This window comes from Pleurodeles waltl, chromosome 10 (genome assembly GCF_031143425.1).
Source record: "Pleurodeles waltl isolate 20211129_DDA chromosome 10, aPleWal1.hap1.20221129, whole genome shotgun sequence".
NCBI classification, from domain to species: Eukaryota; Metazoa; Chordata; class Amphibia; order Caudata; family Salamandridae; genus Pleurodeles; species Pleurodeles waltl.
Window position 1 is genome coordinate 801,295,513 of NC_090449.1, and position 18,974 is coordinate 801,314,486.

The window sequence follows — 18,974 nt, forward strand, 5'->3', positions numbered from 1 at the left end:
CTGACCGTGTCCTCTCCGTTTCGGAGTCTGTTTTCCTCTGCCTTAACCACGCATGTTCATTATTCTGGTCATGCAAGGTTAAGGCAGAGGAAAACCGGGTCGTTGTTCATGAAAGCGTAGTTCCGCTTTCGTGAATAATTACCCTTGTTGTTAAGGAGTCATGGTTTAGGCTTCTTTCCTTCACAAACTTACTACTGTGCTAATTTTCTACCTTATGGTGAAACCTGTACGGTGCTTAATTAGTCAGCAGACGCGCTGTTTCCTTAACATCAGCAGTGTGCAACTCATATGCCTGGCACATTGCATTTCATTGCTATAATTTTATCCATTTGTAAACCTGCCATGTCTTCTTATTTAACATCTGTAAAAGGAAAAAACACACACAGGCTCCTTGCATTCTAATACTATATGCATATTTGAACCTTTTTTTAAATCAAACCTGTAAGTGTTATTGTGAAGTAAAAAAAAATGCATTGAAAACAATTCCACGGATCTGACTGCCCAGAGCAGCTCAACAAGCTTACCACAAATATCTGATCAGCTGCGGTGAAATGTGGCAGCGGTAGTAAAATCTAGACAGCAGAGAGAGAGAGCAACAAAGTTATGTGCATGCCACACAAATATATTCCAGTCTACTCACACAACTCCACTCCACACACTGCCACACAATTCCACTCCACCCCACAGAATTCCACTCCATGCCACACAATTTCATTCCACTCCACACAATTTCACTCCACTCCATGCCACACAATCCCATTCTACACAATTGCACTCCACTCCATACAATTCCCCTCCACAACTCAACTTCATGGCACACAATTCCACTCAACTCCATGTCACACAGTTACACTCCATCACCACTTAATTCCAGTACACACAGTGACACACTGCTCCACTCAATGTGACACAATTTAACTCCTCACCACATAATGCCACACAATTTCTCTCCATGTCTCAGTTCCACACCACACAATGCCACACAATTTCGCTCCACACAATACCACACAGTTCCACTTCACTCTTCTAAATTCCACTCCACTCAGTTCCTCTTCACCACAGAGTCCGTAGCTGGGGATCGCATAACCGGTTAGCACAATTCCACTCCACTCAATACCACAGAGTTTAATTACGCTGTATCCCATGCCACATAATTCCACTCCAAACAATGCCACACAATTCCACTCCACTCCGCGCAGTGCCTTAAAATATTGCTCTACTCCATGCTACAGAATGCCACACAATTCCACTCCAGGCAACGCCAAACGATTCCACTCCACGCCACTCAATGGCACACAATTCCACTCCATTCAATACTATGTAATTCAGCTTCATGCTACACAATTCCACTCCATGCCACACAATGCCACCCCACTCCAATCCACTCCAATCCACAGAGTACCACTCCATTCCATGGCACAAAACTTCACACAATGCCACACAAATCCACTACACACAATGCCATACAGTTCTCCATGTCACACCATGCCACACTGCCACACAAATCCATTCCACACAATTCCCACTCCAAGACACTCAGTACCACACAATTCCAATCAGTTCACATAATTCCACTACACACAATATTCCACAATGCCACTCCATGCTACTCATTTCCACTCCACTCCATGCCACACAAATCTACTCCACTCTATACAGTGCCATACAATTTCACTCTATTCCACACAATGCCACATAATTCCACTCCACGCTAGACAATGCCACACAATTCCACTTGGTGCCACACATTTCCACTTCACACAATTCAACTCCACTGCATTCCATGGTACACAATTATACTCCACTCCACACAATTAATCTCTGCTCCACACAATTCCATACAAAGCCACCGCAACCCACACAACAACACACAATTCTACTCCATGCCACACAGTACTGTTAATTCCACTTCACATAGTGTAACTCAGCTCCATGTCACATAATGCCACTGCACACCGATCCACTCAATTCAATCTAAAAATGTTATTTCAGCCACCAGGACCATAATATACAAAAAATAAATATTAGCATATAAAGCAATTTCACACAATAATACATGAGCATTAAGAATCATAAATAATGCCTGTACACATATTACTCTTTCTGTAATCAAAACTTGAAAACAATAAAAAAAAATACAGCAGTTAAATTACCCAACATCTTCAGGCTTCGCCAATGAACTTAAGATTTTCACTCTAACGAGCCACATGGCACCAAGAAACTTGGCTACGGAAGTGACTAAAGCTGGTAGGGTGCGCATCCTTATAATGCGTAAAGCAACAAAGTAGTTACAGACACCTATAAGTCTGCATGCTGGAGCTAACCACTTCCTGCAAGGCACTGCATAAGCCGGACAAACAAATAAGACATGGAATGGATCCTCATTGTAGATATTGCAACTGGACGCACAGTTGCTCCCCCACTCAACCATTTGCAAGTGAATGATTTTAACGGCAAAGTACCTACTTGAAACTAGAAATAGAGTTTCCTGTACCTAGATATCAAATGTGGTCCCAAAACACCTCACGTCTGCTCTCAGATTTCTTTATCAGCTGCAACCATTAACCAGTAATGCTTTTTCAAACTGGTCTTAGATGGAAATGTAGCAGAGTCACAGCAATCCCATAACTCAGACAACCCAAGTGAGTGCAACATGTTTTAACACTCCTGAGCCATGGTACTCTGGTAAAGCACTCAGCATTTAATACAGCCTTAAGAGCTCCCAAGTAGTGGACTATCTCATGAGTAGACCAGAGACACCTTCAATACAGAAGAGGACGCAATATTGCTTTGCGTGCCAGCCTCTTTAATACCCAAGTCCATAAAAAGCGGGATTAACTGAGTATTCTGTGGAAGAGAAACTAAGTTCCTCACAAAATTGTTTTCTACTTTAGATAATTCTTGGATGCTAGAGAACCCCCACAGTTCTGCACCATAAAAGGTGGAACCCAAGGTCTTAGCCTCGTTAATCTGTAGGGCCGGTCGAATTGGTTTTGTGTGTGAAACAGAAAGTTCTTTAATTAGGGCACCCTTAATTTGCTTTAGTTCAATGGCCGCTTTTAGAATGTGTGCATTTCATGTCGTACCCTCCAAGATTGTTATTCCCAGGTAAGTAAAGAAGTCCACCGTCTCAAGTAAAGTAGCTCCCAGGACAATATTCCCTTTTAATGACTTATGTGGGTTAAATGTCATTAGTTTAGTTTAGTGTTGATCTCCAGACCACAAGGGTGACACAAATCATCAAAACAAGTTAGGAGTTTCTGCAATCCACTCTGGGTCTTGGAGATCAACAGAGTGTCATCCACAAATAAAAGTATCAGAACTTTAGTTTGCAGCAGAGATGGAGCATATGTCTCTACCTGGGCCATAAAAGGGACAATATCATTAATAAATAATGAAAATAAGGTGGGCGCCAGCACGCAACCTTGGTGCACTACCATAGAGACTGTTATCTTGTCTGTCAACTGGCCAGGGTCACCCCACCTAACATGTGCATAAATATCCTCATGCAAACATGAAGTAGTGAAAACATGTGGGAGGGCAAGGCCATTTCAGAAAGAACCTTCCACAGATCAGCCCATGGTACTAAATTGAAAGCTGACTTTAGATCTACGAATCCTATGGAGAGATGGCCCTTACCAATTGTGACCATTCACCAGTACAGCGGCAAAAACTGGAACACTTGCGAAATCCAGCTTGCAACTGGTTGAGGATGTAATAATCAGACATCCAGTCCTGGATTTTCCCCACAACACCTCAACAGAAAACAGTCTGCAGGCAAGCTATCAAATTTATAGGCCTATACTTACTCTGTAGGGACCTATCTCCCTTTTTTTTTTTTATATCAGTACAACAATGGCACCCTTCTAAGAATCAGGGGATAGGAGCCCCTGCTGCTATTGCATTAACTATAGTGAGGATTCCACTCCCTTCCATGCCACACAGTGCCACTCCAACAATGCAACTCCACTCCACCCAATTCCAATCCACCCAATTCCACTCCACATAATTCAACTCCTTTCCACCCCACTCACTTCAACTCCACTCCCCAGTCACTCCACACAATGCCACTCCACACAGTGCCATTCCACTCAATGCCATTCCACACAATCCCACTACACTTCTCACAATGCCACTCCACACCATGTAACAAAGTGCAACTCAACAGCAGTCCATGACGCCCAGTGCCACTCCGCACCACACAATGCCACTCCACCCCACACAGTTCCATTTCAGTTCCATTCCACTCCACACAATGCCTTTACACTCCACACAGTGCCACCCTACTCAATTGCAATTGTATTTATAGAGCACTTACTACCCCTAATGAGGCGTTGAAGGACTTTGCAACATATCACTCCACTCCTAGACACTCCACAGTGCCACTCCACACTGCCACTTCACCACACACATTGCCACACCACCCCGCACAATGCAACTCCACCCCACACAGTGCCATTTCACTCGACACAGTGCTACTTCACTCCACACAGTGCCGCTCCACTCAATTTCAATTGTATTTATAGAGCACTTACTACACTTGATTAGGCATTGACATGCTTTGCAGCATGTCACACCACTTAGTGCCACTCATGCTACTCCACTTTATGCCACACAGTGCCACTCCACTCAATGCCACTCCATTCAATGCCACTCCACTCAATGCCACTCCATACAATGGCCCTCTAATCCACACAGTATCACTCCACGCCCCACAATGCCACTTCATTGCTAACAATATCACTCTTATCTACCCAGTGCCACTCTACTCCTCACAATGTCTCTCCACTCCTCACAATGCCACTTCACTCTACACAATGCTACTCCACTCCACACAAGGCCACTCCACTCATTGCCACTCTACATCACACAATGTCAATCTACTCATGCCACACAATGTCACTCCACTTTATACACTCCACCAAAGCCAATGTATCTCACATAGGAGAAACCTATTGGTGTTGTCAATTCTTGTTTCACCTTCTGGTGCTGGTAAAATGTAATCCCTGTGCACAAAAAGTCTTTCCTGAAGAGCCTGCTTCTTGGCAGAATACTTTTGCAGGTGTTTCGCAAAATATCTGGTATTTAGACATACTCGTCCTTGATTGTCTCAATCCACCTGTCCTGAAGTATTGACCAGTCACCTCGTACTCAAGAGATTAGGCATTGCAGAGCGCCATAGTCAGGACTTCTGTTTCTGTAGGAAGCTGGCCTGGTGTGCGGTGAGCACCTATGGTGTTATCACCTTCAACCAGGCCCAGATATCCCCTATTAGTGAGGTGTAGGCAATGTCTAGGAAGCCAGGGCTCTCTAAAGGTAGCTGTTGTTGAGCAGCCAAGACTTATCCTGGAAACATGCAAAGCTTATGCAATACCACTATAGTCCCACATCACTTACACACATGAAAGAACTGCACAGTGTTACAAAAATAAAGGTACCCTATTGTAGTAGCACAAATACTAGAATACTGAATAGGCAATTCCCCAACTGGAGGTAAGTAAACACACTAATATATAAACATTAGAAATCAGTAAATAACATAGAAAGCAATAAGCATTGGGAAAAGCAATAACAAATAGTGAGGGCCCAAGGGGAGGGCCAATCCATATACTACAAAAGTGGAATGTGAAAGGCAATCCCCCACCCAAGGAAGTGGAATCAGTATAAGGGAGCTGGAGGAACTAGGAACCCAAGAGGTGAGTACCAGAGTGACCCCCAGCAATCGGGAGAGCAGAGGTAAGTACCTGTTTTTCCCCAAAACCAACAGAAGGAAAAGGATTATGCAAGATCCCACCTAGACTGAAAGAACCCAAAGGTGGATCCTGACAAAAGAGCACCTGTAAAGGAAGGGGACCAAGTCTAGTTCGTATTGAAGTGTCCTGTCGTGGCAGGAGCCCCTGCCCACCCTTCTGTGTATGCAGGACCAGGTCAATAGTGGACGAAGAAGGCCAGCAGTGCCGCACAGGAGCTGAAGAGAAGTCCCAGAAGTAATGCAAGTAATATCCCACATTGGCAGTCGAGATGCAGTCGATCAGTGGTGCTGGAAAACCACTAACAAGCCTTGGCAAATGTAAGAGACAGAGAAGAAGGTTTGCAAGGCTGAAGAAAACCAGCAAGGTCCAGGGGACTCAACCCAAGGAGGGGAGTCTGCGATGACCCTCAGCAGCTGGTAGAGTCACAAGAAGAGGAGGCAGCCCCCACAGGCAACCCATGGGCAGTAGGCACAGGAGTTGGTGTGAGGCCCACCCAGCACACCTGAAGAGGAGTCCAACGTCGCTGGAGCAGCAGGCAGGAGAGTGTGCTTTGCTGGAAGGAGTGCTGGTAGCTGGGGCTACACGGAGGCTGTAAATCTCTTGGAGGAGGATCAAACAAGCATTGGTTGTTGCAAGAGTCGCAGTGCACAGGGGTACTGTCCTGCAAGGGGAGACAAGGGCTTACCGTCTCCCATGTTGGACAGCTAGTAGAGAGGACCAAGGGGACTAGTCCAGACCACCACCTGTGATGCAGGATCCACGTAGTCCTAGAGGAGAGCAGCTCTATGCAGCCAGTCATCATTGCAGTTGGTGCCTGCAGATGCAGAGGAGTGACTCTTTCGCTCCAAGGGAGATTCCTTCTTACTTCCTGTGCAGACTGAAGACTCACCACCCTCAGGAGATGCACAGCAGGGGAAATGTTGCAGTTGCTGGAGGGAGCCGGAGAAACAATGTTGTAGAGCAAAGTCGTCACTGTAGTTGCAGATTGTCCATTCCTGGAGAATCCAGTTGCAGTCCCAGTGGCCAGAAGATAAAGTAAACAATTCAGAGGAGTCCTGCTGAAATCTTGTACGTTGAATTTGAGGACCCACCTAAAAGGGAGACCCTAAATAGCTCAGGAAGGGGGATTGGTCCCCTAGCAGGGTGACCACCCATCAGGAGGGGGCTGTAACGTCACCTACCTGACCTGGCCACTCAGATGCTCCCAGGGACCTCTGCCCACCTTGGATTCAAGATGGCAGAATCGAGTGGCCACCTGGAGGAGCTCTGGGCACCACCCCAAGGGTGGTGATGGACGGGGGAGTTGTCACTCCCCTTTCCTTTTTCCAGTTTCATGCCAGTCCAGGGACCGAGGCTCCCTGGACTGGTGCAAACCAGTTTATGCAAGGAGGGTACCAAATGTGCCCTCCTGTGGCTCATCCCGTGGCTTGGGGGAACTACCCCTCCCAAGCCATGTAACACCTATTTCCAATGGAGAGGGTGTTAGCTCCCTCTCCCACAAGAAGACCTTTGTTCTGCCTTTCTCTGCCTGAGCTGGTCAAGCAGCAGGAGTGCAGAAACCTGTCTGAGGGGTGTCAATAGCGCAGGTTGCCCAGAAAACCCCAGAAGACTAGTAGGAGCAATTCTGGGGGTCCTCTAAGGAGCCCCCAGAGTGCATGGAATCATACAACCAATACTGGCAACAGTATTGGGCTAGGATTCTGACATGTTTGAGTTACCATTATGTAGCTGGACATAGGTAGTGTGACCTGTGTCCAGTACACAAGTAAAAATGGCCTAAGAAGTCCAGTGTAATGGAGCTGGAGTTCATAAGAGCACTTCTGCTCATGCAGGGATGCCCTCACACACAGGTACCTGCACCCCATCTTCTGGGCTAGGAGGGCCTACCATATGGGTGACTTACAGTGACCTGGTGCAGTGACCTGTAGTGAAAGGGTGCATGCACCTCCTTTTCACGCCGGCTGCAATGGTAGGCCTGCAGACAAATTTTGCATGGGCTCCCATGGGTGACACAATACATGCTGCAACCCATGTGGGACCCCCGGGTGCCCCAATGCACTGGGCACCTAAGTACCATATACTAGGGACTTATATGGGGGCACCAGAATGCCAATTGTGGGGTGTGCAAAGTACTAAGGAACCAAATTTAGAGTACAATCACTGGAGTCTTGGTTAGCAGGTGGGGTAACCATGCCAAAAATAAGGTACTTTCCTACAGTTTCCCCCTATTATCCTGAGCATTTTTTGTATTAGAAACATGTTGCTGTACTTTGCAAAGTTTTTTGGTTTGTCTCAACATATTGTTGACTGTAGGAAACAAAAAATAAGGTTGCTTAGGGTAGGACAAGATGCAAATAATAAAGTACATTGGTTCATACTCCCTAAGCAAGTGCTGATTTGACTGTCCCCCTCATGGTTCTATGCCCCAATAATGTATTGTGTAGAAATGATAGTCTCCAATATTTAAAAAGCATTTTTTGTTAATAATATATTGAATTATATGAGGTTTAGTTCTAATTTACACAGTAGTATTGAAAGGGTTAATAGATTTAGGTTTAACAGTTATGAATACAACACACCACAGGGATTGTATTATGAAGAACAACACATGAATAGATGTATAAGTAAGTCATGGAAAATAAGTTGATGTATAGAACTACATGTCCCAGAATGTAACATCTTAGTTAATTGGTTTGAGACTATATAAGTGGGGTGAGGTACGACAATGTTCACCTGTGATCAAGACCTGTTTAGGTTGAAACGCGTTGGGTGGTGGAAGCACTAACTTATGGAATAATTAAGGACTGAGAAAAGAACTTCCTGGAGTGCGATGATTAATTTTTGTTGAAGAAATATATAAAGATCAAGGCTACACCCTTTCAGGTTTAGAGTGCTGCATAAATTATTTTTCTTTTCTAGCGTGTGTGTGTATATCTAGCTATATATAGAGATGTATATATATAGGTATATATATCTGTGGAAGGAGAGAGAGGAATGACACAGTAGTGTTGAATAGACTGCATTGGCGTAGACAAGAGTGGAGTGACGGAGAGTGGAGTTTCATAGATTGGAGTGGCATGGAGGAATGATACCTGAGCACTTGTAAAAATGTTTTAAAAGACGTTGTAAAAAGGTGAAGAACAACACTTACTTGGTCCATGCTCCAGGGAGGAGCTAACACAAGAAAGGAAGGGAAGCCAATGCAATCAATTGAACGACTGTAAAAAGAAAACAGCTAATGGTATGCTGTGGGCAGGTTGTAAGCCCACTGATTTGTAAACAATACATGTGCTCTGTAGGAAAGACCTAAACAGGATGAGAGCAGGTCTTCTTTCCCTTACTTAGGTAATATGGTGATTTATTTCATGGAACGGGAAGAAGTTGTTGCTTTGGAAGGGATGCCTTGGTTAGAATAAGTCCTGCATAAATGCACTATTGTGTAAATTGACGAGGAGGCAATGGATGTATTACTCACCTGTTAAGCAAACTAGGCCTGAGGTCGTTACGGTGCCAAAATAACAACTACAGAAACGTGCCTATCGTGTAATCTAATAATATTAAGAACGTATTTATATTTTCATTAATTCAGTGCCTGGGGCTAGCCTAATTTTCATGCTTGGCATGTAAAACCGAACTCACTATGGAAAGCCCGCAGGTGGTTTGTTGTATGTGTATTCAAGCTTGAAACAAATTAACTTATTATTTATTGCAGCTTTGCAGATTGCCTTATTTTTTGCCGATTTAGTTAAACGTTTAAGTTTAAAAACATTTTCACGAATATATTTATTCAGGCTTGAAGCAAATTAACTGAATATTGCAATTTTGCAGATTGCCTCATTTTTTGCCGATTTTGTTAAGCGTTTAAGTTTGTGAGGCTGTGATCCGCATCACAGCAGTAAGGAGACTGGGCAACATGCATCGGATTAAAAAAAACAAATACAATTTAAAAAACACTTCACAAAGTGCAGTGTGCAGACTGAAGATATTAGTGATGGAGGCGTCACTAATCCCTGTGTGATATTGGATTGACATAGGAAGGCCGCACTTTGTGTGAGAACTACAGCTGTATTTTAGGCTTATCACTAACTCTAGAAGCTTATTTCTGACCTGCTGAAAAAATAATGCATTTTGTTTTTTCAAGTAGAAGAGAAGGACGATCAAAGATCTAAATGACACAATTAATCCATATTGTTTCTTTAAGAATATCTAGGTCTGTATTACAGTGCCCCAGAGGCGCAATAGGTGTGCGCCCCCAGTGCACTATAGTACTATACAAGGGGCCGCAGATGCTTGTGCAGCCCCTTCTGTAACACTGGTGGTGCTAACGCACATATCGCACCAGTGGTATCTTAGTAGTACAGACAATCCATGTCCTGAATTTGATAGTGTATGTTGGGAAATAAAAATCAGAATATTAGCTATGAATTTGGTCTAAAATGCTTAGATGTTAATATGTTCCCCGTTAAAGACTTAAATAACTTGTGGTCTAAACAATATGATTGGTTAACATTACTTGGCAACATTAATAATATGGGCTATTCAAGTTTAGATTCTAGCTAATAATTTTAGGGACTTGTGGGCTAAATTTGCTAGCAGGCATGCTTGTACCTCACGTTAGAATAGCTAGAAATAACACTGTATTGTATGTGAGAATCTGCAGCGTTATCCAGACTTATCAACATTTCAATTTAAGTAACACCCAGACAGAACATTCTTTATTCACTCTACTCCTAGGCATCCCCTTACATTTATGTGTGGGAACTGTTGGCTCTTGAAAATTTGGAGCCTCGTCCACTTAAGGGCTTCCGGAGGAGGATTCATGTGCGTGGACCCTTGAGGCATTTTTTACAGAAAGCTGGTAACGAGTTTAAAATAAACCTCATGTCAAATAAGTTGAACAGTTATGTACTAGTTTTCTCTGTTTGAAGCTCATCAGTGCAACGTATCTGAATGCTATGTGTGTGGTACTTTCCAGACCATAGCTTTTTTACCACCTTTTGAGTCACCTTCCATCCTGTAAGAAGGTGTTTGCTTTTGTAGGAGAAATATTTTGTGACCCTATGGACTACAGATGTCTGCCTACTCGTGTGCAAATCGTAGTGGCAGCATTTCTTCCACGTATTACTTTAACAGATCTTCCAACGGATGGCCAAGGGATGAGTCCTCATTGTGAACAATGACCTATTAATAGAGGGTGATGATCAGCTTTGTGAATGTAATGATGGTTCTCAGTGTAATCTTTATTTCTTCTCTCTCCTTAGTTGGCGAAGTCCCGCAGAAGGACCATCAAGAGGTCAAGTCATGCATCCATCACCTGCATGTCATTGACAGCCAGCAAATGCTGTTCGAGCTTTCTCACAGAATAGAACCTCGAGTGTAAAACCAACAGCATCTTCTAGACTATGACACTTTGAACGATGTGAATGTTGATGCCAAGCATGCTGCTTTGATAAAGCAACCTTATACTGAGTTTTATCAGTAGCTCACTACTACAAATGGAGCAGTCAAAAGAAGCACTTCCGGGCAACGTCCCCAATGCAGCAATTTCGCTTTTCACCTGGAAGACAGCAGAGTAGCAGAAGACAACTTTTATCAGATTCCAAACAATACTTGTATCTGGAGATAGTGTCATTTCAAGGTTGAGTTTCAGAAGGAACTAATTGCAAAAGAGTATTAGACTTGACACATTGTGGCCGAGAAATTACCTTAGATGTGAAGAATGCGTTGAAAGGTCTTTGTTCGTACCGGCTTTACAGTGGTAGTCTGTCTTTAGCAGATCTGAAGATGTAAACGACTGTCTTTTAGTGATTAGTGAATTCTGAAGATGCCACCATATAGGAAACAGCAAGAGCATTCGTGCAGTTTTGGATATGCTGTCTCGGCCTATGGGAGGTAAAACTTGAACGTGTTGCCCTATTTTCTCTGTATCCTGAAATGACCTTAAAGGTCCCTTGTCGGATATCCATGGTCATCTTGAGCTAATAAAGAGAAACCAAAGCAGTTTTGAAAACATATGCTTCCTAATCTACAGAATTAGATTTTGTAATTTCAGTTTTGACTCTGGGAAAATGCTTCATAATTATGTATAGAATACTACATCAAAAGCTTTACAATGTCCAGTAGATCTACCATTTTAACTAGATGTAATCTCATTCTAGGCTGCCCTACTGAAGTATAGAGGGCGCACTCTTGAATACAGAAACAGGTGTCATGTAATCGTAACATTACTGATGATTTGCCTAAACATTAACTTACTTTATAATTCAGATTAAGTATATATCGACAATTTTGGCAATAGTACATTTTATGGTAGATTCATTGTCATTTAGACATGAGGATGATCTGTTTTTACCATGGCACAGACTTATGCTTCACAGAATAACAGCGCCATGTATGTTAAGGAGCCTGAAAACCTTGACTCAGCAAACTTTATCCATCAAGCTTCATCAAATGAGAATGTGGTCAAAACCTTCTTAGGAGCATTTCTGATGACCTCGCTTCTTGTGTGGAATCATCAATTAATACACATGCATTGTATTAAGGCTGGAAGGCACCATAATATTTATATTTCTGAAGTGTCAAGCTTTTCCTAAAAACGTATTCATAGTTTCAAGAAAAATATATGGAAATTGTATTCGGTCTCAGTGGTTAGAATTTGCAGTGGCACTGTATCTGATTGAAGTAAATTGTCCCCAAATGGAAATGCACCAGAATGTTGGTGGCTCATACAATGGCATTAGATTACATTCTAGGGGTAAGGCAGGTTAATTAATATATGTCATTATGTTGATGGGCGTCCCAATCCTTGGTTCTAATTGCAGCGTCTACTGTACTGTTATAAAATGAAATGCTATAATGTGTTTTACCATCCATTACTTCTTGATCTTGCTGCCTGCGTTAATTTTCTCCATTGCTCTTTAAAAAACTGAGAAAGTTATCATAATCAGCTGGTTTAGAAAAATTAAGATTCCTTGCTAGTTTTGTGAAAAATGCACGGACCATGGAGGTGGTTTCGTCCTTTTTGGTTAATTTAGAACGTTGAATTCAGTATTGCATCTTATTTTCTTTCATCCATTGGTTATTACACTATAAGCCATGCCAAATTTAAATGCCACACTTTTGGATGGCTGAATCTCCATGGGTCCTGAGGTGAAAGCAGCGGTAAAAATACTTAGGCTCAATCTCGCCTGATAAAGAAGAGTGATTAATCTGATTCTGCAAAAATTGAAAGACAATTTAGCAATTGCTAATTGTGAACATACAACTAGATCATACTAATGCCCTTAATTTTGGAAAATTCAACTATGTTACAGTATGTCATCCTTTGAAAAATGGGATAAAAATGTATATACAACTTCCTTTTAACCTCAGTTGTATGGGCTATTGTACAGTATTCTTCCATCAGAGCTAAGAAATATATCTTATCTCGATTGCTCCAATCACAAACTGGACTGTTCTATTAAAAAAAACATTCCTTTGAGTCTACAAGTTTCACACCCTCAGACAACTTGGGTTCTGAAAGGTGCTATATAAATGCTATTTCTAGAACTCTTACTGTTATCTATATTAGTTCTAATCGTTTGGTGTCAGAAACACAGGGAAGCATCAACAGTTAAGGGTGTTATTGTCACAGAACAAACCCAAATCATGGCAATATGAACCCTGATATCATTTTCACAGGTTCAAGTCGTCAGCTTGTGGTTCTCGTTTTCTAATGTGACATACCTGTTGTAGCGTGAGCTATATTCAACAGAATTGTAGTTGTCATGGCTGACAGGCAGCCATTGTCATTGGGGTTCATTGCAGGCAACGGCGAAGGGTTGTGTGACAGAAAGTCATGGACAAAAATATCCTGAGGCTAAAATATCGGGTCCCAAAATATCGAGAAGATAAGTGCATGTAGGTGAGTATAGTTCTGCTATTTCTAGCTAGATGTCTACGTACTTTGACGGTATGTACCTCATAAGGTACATAGATGCAGAGTTAAATATAGTAAACCTATGCACACATGTAAACTTCTCGTCACAATATTTTGGCCCTCAATATTTTTGCCACGATATTTTGACTCCACAATATGCTGTAGACTATATTCTGATGAAATACCAACAATACATGGTATTTAGCTGTTCTTGGTAGGAAGGTTATTCTAAGATGCAATATATGGTTTGTGCTGTTCGTGTTAACGGGTGTGGTGGACAGCTGTGATCCATGCAGGAGTAGCTTTGAGTTTCTGACATAATTTCGCCTTTCACTATTTTAACCCAGTGAACACAAAATGGTGCTTCAGACCGCAACCCGCTATGCCTGAAGGGCTGATCGGTGTGTGTGGTGATATCGGCACTGCTTGAGATATTACAGTGCGTGTGGCACATGACGTCAGGTGAGGTAGCTCAGGGAGCTAAGCGCTCGCTACTGATATCTGCATGTGAGGTGCACGGGTGACTCACCCTTTCATCCTTTCAATGTTGCACTTTGACCAACTTCGCGTTAGTAATAATACAACTCTGTATGGAACTAATTTATTGAAAGCGCAGTAACGAGACTGCTGTATAGTTCGTTATCTCTAAAATATACTTTTCCTCATACTTTTCTCCCCATGTGCTACGGCTATAGCGGGTGCTACTGGACTTTATTCAGCCGACCTAGCATTTCATTTTCCAGACGTCGATACGTTGAGTGCCATTAAATGCGGTAATAGTAACACCTGGTGTTTACAGTGCTTAGAAACGGTATAACGTGGTATAACGTTCTATGTAAAGGCCAATTATTAATATTGTGCGAACCGTTCTCACTGGGAAAACCTTCAAATGGGTTGTTCCGTATTGTTTAGTCTTTCATGGTATCACCTTAATGTGAGTAGATTCTGTCTACTGATGTGGTTTTAGTGGACGGTTTAAATAATAAAACTATTGTAGTAATCGATTGAGATGTAGCAGGCAGTAGTTTTGAAAAGAGTAGACGACCTTGTCATAGACTAAATCACCTGTCCCTTTGTAACATATTGTACAGTGTAAAGTGAAACTAACATTTCAGAAATGTTTTTGCTTGTATTTTAGAAATGTATTCTAAGATAACACAGTTTGTGATTACTGTTTTTAACTTGTGAATGAAAAGCTAGAAACTCTTGCTGGCCATGGAGTGAAATGCTTAATGCATATTTTGTATATACATTTTACGTGACAGGCGTTTAACCGTTGAAACACTGGCTTTCTTCTATTTGTTTGCTAAGCGAACTACAATTAATACTTTTTCCAACATCTACATGTTGTTTGCTCATTTCCTGTTCATGACGCTTTGAGTTGCATTATTTTCATATTCGACATATGAGCTCCCCCTTGTGGTACTTTACATTTTGATATGCCTTCAATTAATTATACTTTCAATACGTTGCCTCAACCAAGGCGGATACCCTTTTAACCATGTGCAACCCAGAGCAGGCTCTTCAGCTCCAAGTTAATTTAATACATAGAACTACTTTTACAGTTTAAAAATGTTTCTTCTGAAGAATTTAATGCCGATATGATGCCAGGACACAGTCTTCCTAATTGCCACAAGCCATCCAACCAAGGCCGGCGTTAGCGCTGTTGGCGCCAGGTGCTTCAGTCTTTTCTGTCGCCCCCATAACCTCCTTCTCCATGAAGTCCCTCACTAGCATTCTCCAACAGTGCCCCTCTTCTCTCCCCAGCTTAGTATTTGAGTAGTCCACTAAGTTTGTTATAATGCCCTCAAAAGCGCATCTCACTCACCTAAGTGCGTCTCTTGGCACTGAAAAAAAACAGGACGTTGCTTGTGACGTCCCAGTTTGAATCCTGAAATGGCCAAACCAGTCTTCCTTCCTTCTGTCCATCCTTTTTATGTCTGTAAATTGAGGACCATTACATTGGATAATAAAACACTGGCTATTTGCTAAAGTGGCTGAATTATGGTATGAAATGCTATCCAGTTCATTTGTTGGAAAGATCATCTATGCCCAGGATGCTTCAGCTGCAGAGGTTCTGCCCTCGAAACAGGCCTTGGTAAATTTTTGAAAATCCATCCGATCAAAAAGATCTGAAATGAATGGTTTGACAGGCCAATTTGATCAAGTTCTCTCTATCAGACACTGAAAACTGTCTATGTCTCCTTCATCTAGGCAGTTATGATGTTCGTCCCTTATAAGGCTTTGTCACAATGTGGGATCATGTTCATTGGCAGATATCTTCTGACACACTCCTCTGGCACTCTGGATTCCTAGCACCAGTTTCTGGCAGTTTTTCGATGTTGCAACAGTTACTCCTAAATGTACCTTTGTTTGACAGCGCTCTGAGGCCACAGAAAAGTCGTAAGCAGCTCTTGACGAAAAACTCTAAATCAAGTAAAATAAAGCCGTCTATATGGAAATACCTGGGGCTTGCTTTGGATCGGTGTACAATGCGTGTAACTTTATGAATAATTCTCTGATTCACTGGAAGGCAGCAAAAGGCACTCAACTCCGTCTCTAACTTCACGAAGTGGGTGATTGCCTAGGCTACTCGGTTCTGCAATGTGTGCAGGCGCATTCACAGATAATCTAATAGACTTTAATGTGCCATCGGGCAATCCAGCGTGGCTGACTGTTTGGAGCACTTCATTGGGCACAATTTTCCTGTTTGTCCTGAAGTGAGTAACTGAGTACACTCACTTCACAACATTGGCCACATTATCTTTTACATCTCCCTTATTACCCACCTGTGTGACTGGTGGAGGTCAGTTACAAGTGTGAGTGACCATGTGTCTTCTGGCCATCATGTTTCTGAGTCACCCTCCGCCAATATCTCCACAGCCGGATCGCTTTGCAAAAGCCAACTATGACCTTAGCATCTTGTTGACTACCTAGCTCTATGTGTGCAACACGTTTTTCATCCTTCCATAGGGTGATACTGAAAATAACCCAGGGGCTTCTGAGGTATAATAATTCTGTTCAATCTAGCCCGGTTGTGCTTAAGAATTATCCTAAACTAAACAGAGATAAAATAGTGACCGATATTATCTCCGTATTATGATATTAGTGGACAGTTTCAAAACCTTCAGTAGTATAGCCTTGTAGCCCACTACGAGGGCTATACTGGTTGTTAAGGGCCCTGACCACTGCAGGTCACGACCTATAACTAGGGAGGGGGCCTTTGACAACCAGTATAGCCCAAGACAGAAGGGCTAAAAGCTATTAGAACATTCCCTGCACTGAAAGCTGAATATTCTAAATTAAAAAGGGAGACACAGAAAGACAAAAATTGGATTGTTGGAGTAAAAGTTGTATACCGACCATCCTTAGCCCTGAGGCACTTCAGTGGAGCTCTCCACCCTCGAATGATTTAATAACAGCTTCCGCTTATATATGGACATGTTGAGATGCAACATGATGCTGAATGGGAAGTGTGCTTCTGTAATGGAAGTGATTTCTTTTGAAAGTGCACAAGAAGCCCTTCATTCAGTTATGTGCGTGCCTATGAGCATCAATGAGCTCTTCGCTTAACCCCATTTCATAACAGTCCCTGCGCACTTTCCATTGTCTGTTCTGTTTAGCAGCCGGCGTCCCTGAGATGCGGTTAGTGCATGGGAATCTTGGGAAAAAATGAACAGCAGTAACATAATGGGTGAAATCAAAACTGGACATGTGCTCTAAACACAGCCATGATACCAATACATATGTGTGGCACCAAAACCAATTTGCAGGCACAGAGAAATAAATTGTCTGTATGTGTCCTGGGGCTGCTGACAGGTTTCAATATGTACTTGTCCCTAATTCCCTCGTGTTTAATGTAGTTATTGATTTCTGGATTTGTTTTCTGTGTTGTTTTAACTGAAAGATACAGCGATGGCATTAAAAGATGCAAAGTAATCTCACTTGAGGGTTTGCAATCACAGTATTTTTATGGCAGAAATGTCTTTTTTTGACTTTACGAGCAGAAGTAAAACAAGTTTGTGGAAAATTGTAACTTTCTTGGTCAACCTGAGAACCTGGCTAGATATCATTATTTATTGGTTTGCCAAGCCCCTTTTCAGGTTTAATAATTACATGGTCTTTTGTAGATGGATATAAAGTGATAGATGTGAATACCTTAGTGGCCATTTCATATATTGACACCTTAAAACCTTAATCTGTTGCTTGAAAATGTTATGGCATCATGGATGCTGAAACAGTTAGAAAAATATTCAAGCATTTGTCACTGTAGCATATATGTTGGCAATACTTTGTGATCTTCAGCTTCCAGATGTCGTATTCTGATATCAGGCAAGATAAATTTGTTGTTTTATCCTAAAGGAGTGAATTGCCAATAACGCTGCAGCTTTGAATAATGACGATAACATGAATACACACAGCACTGATGCATCGAACTAACTTCTCAGGGACCTCCATGTGTATGTATCTCCCCTCCTTCCAGGACTGGTATGCATGAGACAGCCTCTCTGTTGAATTACCAGAGTCATTTTCGCTCTGCTTTCCATTTCACATTGTGTTTTTCTCGCATCTGTACATATGATTGTTTGTGTATTTATTTATGAGAGCTAGCAAGCAATAATTTATATGTAAATGAAAAAGTGGCCAAGCAATACAATGTTAGAAACATGTACACGTTACAGTTACCCCACCTTACATTTTCAAGTGTTTTTTAATGGCTTTTGAAAATAAAAACTGAGGAGAAAGTGGATTCTTCATCTATTTACTGATCGGGAATGTATGAAAATGGATTGCTGTGAATGTACATAAACTAGATCTAATTTGCTTTGGTATTTATCTATTGAAGGTGTTAGTTTAGTGCAACCCCAGCTTACTAGGGGGCATCTCCCATTCCGAACAAGAGGAGCAAATCATGAAAAGAGGCGAGTTTGAATTTCTAAGCTATATCTCATTGTTTTAGTTTATGTCCAGAGAGCCGGTGTACTTGCAAGGAATACATGTATGAAATGAGAAAATAATGCCTTCAACCCTGAGGAACAAATTTTGATGAATATCCGATTTGACGAACGGCAAACTTAATTGAAACGCCACTTAAATATGCCCACAATGTGCCTGCTGGTTTGGTGTACAGGTCCACAGATGCGTTGTAGCAGCTTGCATAGGTGGAAGCCTTAATGTTGAAAAAGTGGATACACAAATGGCAGCTCCTTCCATTCCTTCCATTGAAAGATGTTTTCTCCACAAATCACAGAGTTGTAGTTGTTTTAACCTTATACCATGATGTGGTTCTATTTGCATCTATT

General features: G+C 42.0%; 1 protein-coding gene across 1 annotated transcript in view; it reads left to right on the top strand.

Moving 5' to 3' along the window:
- Positions 1 to 18,416, top strand: part of RAPGEF5 (Rap guanine nucleotide exchange factor 5) — an 863,712-nt gene extending 845,296 nt beyond the window's left edge. Inside the window, exon 26 of the mRNA XM_069211465.1 lies at positions 11,015 to 18,416. Within this exon, the coding sequence (XP_069067566.1) occupies positions 11,015 to 11,133 (119 nt within the window). The 3' untranslated portion in view covers positions 11,134 to 18,416. The remainder of the gene's footprint in view (positions 1 to 11,014) is intronic.
- Positions 18,417 to 18,974: the final 558 nt, after the last annotated feature.